Below are 8857 nucleotides of genomic sequence, written 5' to 3' on the forward strand. Positions count from 1 at the left end.
TTTTCATAAACAATATGATAAAAATAGTTAATTCATTTATCAATGGAGAAACCTTATACTTTAAAATAGTACATCTGGAAATACACAAGCAATAACAATATTCTTTGATAGTATACACCAATATGAAAAGTTCACTATTCCGTAATGTAGATCTTCAATATAAGTTATAAAGAGTGGAGGTTTCAATACAGATCCTTGTGGTACACCACCAATCACGTTTTGAGCTTTTACCCCTTACCTGTACTTTTTTGGAGAATTCATTTTATGAGGAACTTCAGGTATTGTAAAAATCATCTGGTCAACTTGTATTCATTACTGCTACTGCTGAAGTTCTAACAAGATAAACAAGACCAACTGTTTCTCCTTGAATCATATTGACGCAGATGGATGATTATCTAATTAAAATTCCAATAACACTGATAGTAAGAAAAGTAAGACTTATTAATCTATACTTTGTTCAGTTTTTTCACCTTTTGAATAGATAGCTGTATCCATCATTGTGTATTTACCACCTTCTTGAGAGACTGCTGATTTTTGTTGATGGGCTATGAATTATTGTTTTGTGTACAATTGGTAGGATACCATCAGGCCCTGGAGATTTCTTTAAATATTTTAAAACACTTTTAACAACTTTCACTTCTATGCTATTTAATATAGAACATTTTTTCTTCAGTCTGCAGAATGTTCTTAAAGTTTTCGCTAAACAATAGGGGGAAATATTAGCCCTTTTAATCTATTATCACCTCTGGGGGACAGTTCTTTTACTGTTGTAATACAAAATTTTAGTATACTGTACCTTATTCTCTCTCTACCTAATATCCCTTTCACTTGTGCTCCCCTTTTTTAAAATCTTTTGAGTTTGTTTCATATGGAATTTGTGGCATTTTATTCTATTCCTAGTAGCACATACTGTATCCTTCATGATTAACCTCTCTCCTTAGCAATTCAACTTCACTACTCGGCTTAAACACAAAAAATAACCTTAAATTTGATATTCTTATCATATTAGGATTTAAAAAATAACTGCAATGATACAAAAAGGTTCAGTATAACAGTATACTGATACAGTAGTATACAAGTTATCACTAATACTATACAGCTCTTGGGTCCCGAGTTCTAATTCTAATTCTACTGTAGGGCATCTTCTGCTTGGAGTTTGCATATCCTCCCCAGGCAATGCTCCAGTTCTCCCCTACATTCCTGCAACCTGCTGGCATCTCTAAATTGCCCCCCCCCCCCAAAAAAAAAATGCTCTTTGTATTATTGAACAAATACTGTTCTTTTTTAAAGTTAATAAACACTCATACATCAGACGACTTTGACTTACGAGATTTGAGATTCTGGTATAGGTACCATTAAAATAGGTTAGTTTTGCATTAAACAGCGTGGGAAGAGGCAGAAATGTGCATTGTAGATCTAGCTGCAGAACAGTGAAAAAGCTTCTCAGTCTAACACTGGACGCAGCCAACTCAAACTAAGGGTTTGCAGACTTTCCTACTATACTTTATTAAAAATTTAGTAAACGCGGCTCATTTTCAAAATGTTTGAAAACAAGAAATGAGTTATTTTCCCATTGCAGTATTGATCTATACTTTAATGTTTTCACAACTTGTAGAACACAATTTATTTTTGCTTTTGTGTAAAATGCAAATTATCAAAGAAAAAAAAACAATTACAATTCTGTGTAAGATGTTTATTCGAAGATATTTTACAAACAGAGGATAGTTTCACGAATACTTGACAGAACTGACGATTCTCAGCGTGGACACCAGAACCTTACTGAAACTTGATAATAGCTGGTCTTCCATGTTTATCTATAAAGAAAACATATAAAACTGGTTATAACAAAAGTGCAATGTATATTAGATCTGTTGATTGCTATGGAATGAAAATAAACCAGGTTGTCTAAATGAACTAGATCCACAGGCAGAACAAAGCACTAACTACTAACAGCTGAAGTAGATTTAGGCATAAAGCTTATGTAATAAATCTTTAATCTCTAAAAGGTGAAAGTGCCAAGCCACAAAGGAGATTCAAAACCATACATGTCTTCCAAAAATATTTAATTAGGGAACAAACTAACATGAAAATCACAATATCTAGTCTAAGGCACGTTACCTCGGTTTTGGTTCTGATAAAACCACACTTCAATCTCTGAAAACATGCCAGAAATAAATTAGAACAAAGGATCAGTTGAAATAAAGAGTAGCCTTTAAACTACATCTTTAACAAAGGATTAAATCCTGATTGAAGTCTGGCCTCAGGAAATGGTACTTCGCTAAGTAGTAATACTCATTGATTTCTTCACTGACTAGACGGGGAAATCCTACAAAAATGTTGCAATTCAAAGCCTGTGTCTGCCAGTACATAAACATTATTTGAAGCCATCACATTGACACACCTAATTTAGGTATTTGGAATTAGTTGCCACTTCACGCGAGACAGGAACATCCAGGAGTGTTAAGAGTACATTGTTGTCCACTGATGATTTAACAGGGATCATATTCATATTCCAAAAACATAAGATTTTATGATTTTATGATCATGTCTTTGTTTAAAATGCAGGTTCGCATCCTCTTAGCTCGGAGATATTCACACCCGTTCCCGATGTGCTCTAGTTCACCAGGTTTTACAGGTCAATGAGTCCAGACTGGAATAAAATCTAAAGACATGGTGGCTCTCCAGGACTAGGAGTGAATATCAGTGCCTTGGCTCAAGGGACCTCCATCCTGGTCCTGGAGGTCCAAGCACCTGCTGGACTTTGTTCCAGTCAAAGCCCCGTTTCACAACTGAACCTGAATCAGGATTCACTTGAAATGCTGTACTGTTTGTTTTCAACTCTTAAACATGTTGATGTTTGATTTGTAACAACTGCAGTTCTTAAGGACAATTAAATTACTGAATGGACAAAAAAAAACTTGTAAATATTCCAATCTAGCTACTTGTTATTGCAAATAAGGCTTCAATCGGGTGGAAGAAAAACTGGAAGGTTTGTGGTTTTCCTGGATCAGGACAAGAACTCTGCCTTAGCTGTTTATATAATAGGGCACATCGTACTTTTACTCAGGACAGCAGACCAAAAAATGATCAATATGAAATACATGTACAGGGGATCATAACATAACATCATTAGCCCTATACAATTTCTTGCATTAGGAATTCATCTTTACGCATACCCCCAGCTTGCTCTCAATGAGACACACAGACAGGGAGAGAAGCTTGGGGTCAGAGCGCAGGGTCAGCCATTGTACAGTGCCCCTGGAGCAGTTGGGGTTAAGGGCCTTGCTCAGGGACCCAACAGAGTAGGATTCCTCTGCTGGCTGCGGGATTTGAACCGGCAACCTTCCAGCCACAGGCACACATCCTTAGCCACAGAGCCACCGCTCCACCCCCCAACAGCAATGGCGATGGCGATGAAGACTATTTATGAAGATAATTACAAGTCAAAATGACTTATGAACATTTTATGGCAACTAGACTTTGATGCCAACTCTAACCAAATGCAACAGGGGAAGATTATGAAAGTGAACACAGTGTTTTACTTACAGAGCAGCAGCACCAGAGATGATCTCAATAAGTTCCTTGGTGATGACAGCTTGACGGGTGCGGTTGAACGTAAGCGTCAGCTTGTCAATCATCTCGGCTGCAAAGAACAGAGCAAAAGATCTTTAACAAAATCACACCTTCTGTATTACGTCATTAAGAGAATCCCTTTTGAAGAAGTCAGAAGTCTTTAAATTGCTCAAATAGATCAGCTAAGATTGTGTCAATCGGTTTAAAAAAATGTGTTTTACAAGATTTGGTTCAGAATATAATCATACAGAGAGGTTTAAAAATTTGACATTACAAGAATAGTGTTAGTTTGCAGAAGACTGGATTATTGTAAAAGGCAAACTCAGAAAGCTCCTTCATAAATTCTGAAAGTCTAAAATGCATTTTAAAATAAAAATATACAAATCATACAAGCATTCTTGCTAGCACTGTCCATAGCAGTCATCCTAGCACTCTGCTCGCTGGTGGTTGACTCCTTCAAGCTGAAGTAAATGATATTGGTCAGAGCAAACTCCTGGTAGTTTCGCAGAACATCTGCATCAATGTCATCATAGACACCAATGTTTTCTGAAAGGACCAAAAAATAACACATTATACACAGGCTTAATGCATCCATCTGTTGTTTCATTAATATAGATTTTAATGTAATTCTGATCATGTGGTGGAAATGTTCCAGATAACTCACAAGATACACATAATAGCAAGTATATCCCATTTCATTTAATCAAACCATTTTTTAGGTAAATGCAAAGTGTTTTTTTTTTTCTCTCAATAACCTGCATGGGAAATCCAAACCAATGGTGTTCAGAAACTGCAGAGAAGGTATTTATGGAAATAAAAATCCTAATTTTATGTTTATAATAGGCATTCATGCAATGTATGTCTCTGTGAAGAAAATAAAATTCTGTGTTCAAGTTAACGTAATGGCACTGATTCTTTTTCAAAATCATTTTCTCTTTTATAGTGGAACACAGAAGCCAGCAACCTTTTCATTGTATGCCTGTTAGCATAATCAGATTATTTATCACCTATTAGGTAATGCGCCTGGGATTTCAACAAAATGAACTGCTGGAGAATTCCTGAACTGCTTCTACTTGCAAGCAAATAGCACCTTTGCTCATCATCACACTGCTTCATTACCAACAAACACTTAATAATAAACAGTATATTTGTAAAAAGAATCCTTCTCATCGGATAACATACCTGAATTGGCAATGGTGTCAAGGGAGAACAAAGGCTTTTCCTCGGTCCTGTACGAAATAACAGACCTAAGAAAAAACAAAAGAAGCCGTTTTAAATGCAACCCGATGCTGAAAGCTCCAACGTGCGAGTTTAAAATGAGGTTCTGGATGTTTACCTGAATCGGTTGAAAATGATGGAGCCTTGGTCAAATTCAAATCCGGAATCAAGCAGCTCGGTGGCAATGGTGGCAGCATCCCCAAAAGTGGGAGGTTTGCGTCCTACTTCCTTGCAATTGAGTAAGAAGTGCTTTCCATGGGTCCTGCCAGGTAAAGTTCAAGTACCTTTATTGCCATTTGCACGAACAGCGCATTGGAAAATTTCTCTCAGTCAGAGAGCATAAAAACAAAAGGGTAAACACACAGACTATGTGCAGGACACTATCTACACAAACTGAAAAAAGACTCTACACAACGTGTACACACTATTATGCAAAAAAAAAATTCACATAAGAAGAATGGCTCCTAAGTTACACATGATAAAAGACATTGCGTCTACGAAGCTGAGGTAGATATGGGCCTCCTATATGTTATGCCGGTTGGCACTGTTCTTGGGAAGAAACTGTTCATAAACCTGTTCCTTCGGGTCTTAATGCTCTCTTGCCCACAACACCGAAGGTTATGTTTAGCGTCTCGCCAGGTAAACAGACTTTGGCTAGGGTGTAGTGGGTCTTTGAGGATATCGTGAGCCTTGCTCCTGCAGCGGGCTGTACCGAGATTCTCCAACAAAGCAAGTTCTGTTCCAATGATATGTTTCGGCTGTTCTAATCGCTCTCTGGAGAATGTGTTTGTACTTCTGGGTAGCACCGCCGAACCACACTAATACCTCCAGTCACAATGCTCTCAATGGCACAACGGTACAAACTAACCAGTGCTTTTTTGTGGGTGCCACTCCTCTTTAGGCACCTCAGAAAGTACAGACACTGCTGGGCTTTCTTCACAATTGCACTAATATTCTCTACCCAGCTCAGCATATTGGTAATATGTAGGCCACGAAACTATATATAAAGTATAAATGAGTGCCATTGTAAAAAAAAAAAACACATAAAAAAGTTTTTTTTATTGATTTACAAGAAAGTACATTATGAACTTTTCTTTTAAGGGCAGTACTTAATACAAAGTTGGTATCGGCTTTCAATATTTTGTCTGTCTTCACTTCAATAAAAGTGAAAAATAAAATGGCCAGGACTCAAGAAAAGCAATTAAAAACAAAAACAGCGTGCAGCAACAACAGACATTTGTTATGAATGACTAAAGTCAATTACAAGATCAGTTAACGGGACGGGATCATAAAGTAGGGATTACCTTTGAAGGATACCTCTCAGCTTGTCCCCAACACTAACCACCATGACCTCCTTCCCGGCGTTGGTCAGACTGGCGATTTCATTCTTCATGGCCTTCGCAATGCTGGAGTGAATAGCACCACACAGACCACGGTCGGAAGAAACGCCAATAATGACGTGCTTATTCTTGTCTTCTGGAGCCTTGATCTCTGCCTTTTCATACAGAGCTGGAAAAATATCAGAGTCACTACTCAAGCTTGGCAGGTAGTTATTACAGTCACCCAAAAGCCTGTTTATCCCACTTAAACATCTTAACTGTCCCAACCTATCTATTTTCTAATCACTTTATTTAATTCAGGATCACAGGGAAGCCAGAGCACATCCCGACAAGCAACAGGCACAAGGCTGGGTACACTCTGGATGGGATGCCAGTCCATCACTGGTAACAAAGGTTACCACTGACTCAGACACACACGCTCACACCAGGGCCAAATTTCCCAGAAGCCAATTAACCTACCATTATGTCTTTTGATGTGAGAGGCAACCAGAGCACCTGGAGTAAACCCACGTGAACACGTGAACATACAAACTCCACACAGATAGCATCCCAGGTCTGGAACTGAATCTAGGGCCCCATCTCAACAAGGCAGCAATGCTAAACACTGTACCACCATGCCAGCCCATCTGAAGTTATAAAATAACTCAATAGAAGTATAGATTATTCTATAGAACTTTTTTCCCCCCACATAAGAAGAGAAAATTATGTGGCAAGTGCTTTACAGAAGTGTAAGTAAAAGCCCTCAGCGTCTTCGTCTTTAAATCCTGTTTTCTACAATGTAAAATCTTTCGTGAATAATAATGCACTATTTTAAAAGACATTAATATATCATTTTATCATTTTTAAAAATCTGCTTTTAAAATAACACAAACAGCATTTTTTCTGAAAGACTAGCTTCCATTGTGGCAAATATCTAAATTAATATATTGGGCATTTTGTGACACCCTGTGACAAACTCCTGGAAACTAATAACATACCCAGGGCCCCAGTTCCATAAACACGTGCAGGTTTCAAAGATCTCTCAGCCCTTGAATATTTTGCTGCAGCAACCATTTTCATGGATTTGGTGATCTTCTGGATGTTCTTGATGGACTTCAGGCGAATGGTGACTAGAAAAAAATATATACACTAAGAACAATTGCATGAGATTTTTAAAAAGGTTTTAATTATTTCAACTGATCACTGCATGGAAACAGGCTAGTATTTAAAAAAGTGACAAAAGTACAGTTACATATCCCACTGCACCAATGTTTGGAAAAATATTTTTCACTTAATTTCTGGCTTACAAGGAATAGTCATCTTAGTATTTTCTGTCCACTGAACAGGAAGATTAATGCATGTGAGAAATTAAGACAGTCTTTTCTCTTAGGTTTTAGTCACAGAAGTTTTCCACAATTTCAATGCATTTCCAACCTTTTCCCTTGGTAAAGTCTCATAATTCACATTTATATGCCTTGCTTTACATTTCACACTCATCAGATCTTTACTAACCTAATGATGCAGACCTGAAATCAGCTAATCATGAAAGACTAAAATCCACTAAAACAATGAGCAAAATGTCAAAATAACAGGATAAAATACACTTTATTAAACAATACTTACTGTCCTTCAGCGTAGCCATGTTCCTGACTTGGCCACTGCAAGAGAAGCTAATATTAGTCAGTAATATTTGAAATGATTCATTTATAACATTACGATTCAGTGCACCTTTGGCATGCAAAACAGATTCAAAAGGTAGTCTGTGGAAATTACAGGATGTGCTTTTTACACAGTGGGCTACAGGAGGGTGGAACAAGCTATACAGCCACTGTGTTGAAGGTGATATCCAGCCGTTTGTTTGAAAAAAAGCTGAGATATGATCCAGAGATCAAATAGCTACTAAAACTCTAAATGCCTATATATGCCAAATGGCCCACTCATGTTTGTAGTCACATCAAATTGAATAATTTCTTAAATAATTGCACCACAAACAAGTTTTCCACATCAATGCTAACAACTTTTTAATCACCCTGTAAAACAGTATAGCACAGGCTCAAATAGGAATTTCAGTTCAGGCGGTTTTAATAACTGACACTAATGATCTATATCGTTAATATCGATATTAACTGTCACAATCACAAAGGAACAATACATAGTAAAACATATGTTTTTAATATGTCTGATGTTTGCTTGAAACATATTCTCAATAATGCAATGAATGCCCTGTTCGTCTTGGAGAAGTGACATTGAGAGCTATATCGTTACCGCAGTAAGCATTTATGCAACGGCGGCGTTTCAAATTATCATGAGGTGTTGTGCAAATGCAAATTTAAAGAGCAAAAAATACTAACAGTGGGTAAGATATGAATAAAGATTTAAATGTTTCTTACAATGAATCTCGCTTAATAGCATGAACTTGGCCGCCCTACAAAAAAACTGCCCAGGCCTACCGGTAAAATAGTGCCAAGCAAGATCTGCCTCTACGGAACAGCACAAAATCTGACTCGTGCTCAAGCATAAAATAACCAACCGCACATTAATAGATATCGTTTTGGATTTAACACTGTAATTAGATTCACGTTACCATTGTGGCTGAAAAACCAGAACGCTGGCTCTCGCGAACATGGTGACACCAACGAAGGTCAATCTCCACTCACTGCGCACGCGTAAACTTCACTTTCCGCAGAAGAAGTCAAACAAATCACGTCACATGGTCCAACTCAGTCTCGCGATGGTCAGACGGTGTG

The 8857-nt window shown here is 37.5% G+C and overlaps 1 protein-coding gene across 3 annotated transcripts; it reads right to left on the reverse strand.

Annotated features, from left to right (window-relative positions):
• Nucleotides 1–1678: 1678 nt before the first annotated feature.
• atp5f1c (ATP synthase F1 subunit gamma) lies at nt 1679–8845 on the reverse strand. Of its 3 annotated transcripts, none has more exons than XM_088645362.1 (9): nt 8695–8845; nt 7734–7768; nt 7109–7240; nt 6096–6300; nt 4910–5053; nt 4756–4820; nt 3964–4119; nt 3547–3643; nt 1679–1814 (listed from the first exon to the last, which is right to left on the reverse strand). In XM_088645362.1, the coding sequence occupies exons 1-9, from the start codon at nt 8733–8735 to the stop codon at nt 1811–1813; spliced, it is 879 nt and encodes a 292-aa protein (XP_088501488.1). In that variant the 5' UTR covers nt 8736–8845; the 3' UTR covers nt 1679–1810. The 3 variants fall into 3 exon arrangements, with proteins under 3 accessions (XP_088501488.1, XP_088501487.1, XP_088501489.1); XM_088645361.1 differs by lacking the exon at nt 1679–1814 and adding an exon at nt 2047–2154; XM_088645363.1 differs by lacking the exon at nt 1679–1814 and having other exon boundaries at nt 3543–3643.
• Nucleotides 8846–8857: the final 12 nt, after the last annotated feature.

The sequence above is a fragment of the Lepisosteus platostomus genome, chromosome 9, assembly GCF_059453375.1.
Source record: "Lepisosteus platostomus isolate fLepPlt1 chromosome 9, fLepPlt1.hap1, whole genome shotgun sequence".
Lineage (NCBI taxonomy): Eukaryota > Metazoa > Chordata > Actinopteri > Semionotiformes > Lepisosteidae > Lepisosteus > Lepisosteus platostomus.

What these genes read in the sequence shown, in the direction of transcription:
- atp5f1c (XM_088645361.1), bottom strand. Translation starts at nt 8,735, where the DNA reads ATGTTCGCGAGAGCCAGCGTTCTGGTTTTTCAGCCACAATG. An exon ending in CTGGTTTTTCAGCCACAATG is followed by an intron (nt 7,769 to 8,694) that starts GTAACGTGAATC and finishes CTTCTCTTGCAG; the next exon opens with TGGCCAAGTCAGGAACATGG. An exon ending in ATCATTTTCAACCGATTCAG is followed by an intron (nt 4,821 to 4,909) that starts GTAAACATCCAG and finishes GTTTTTTCTTAG; the next exon opens with GTCTGTTATTTCGTACAGGA.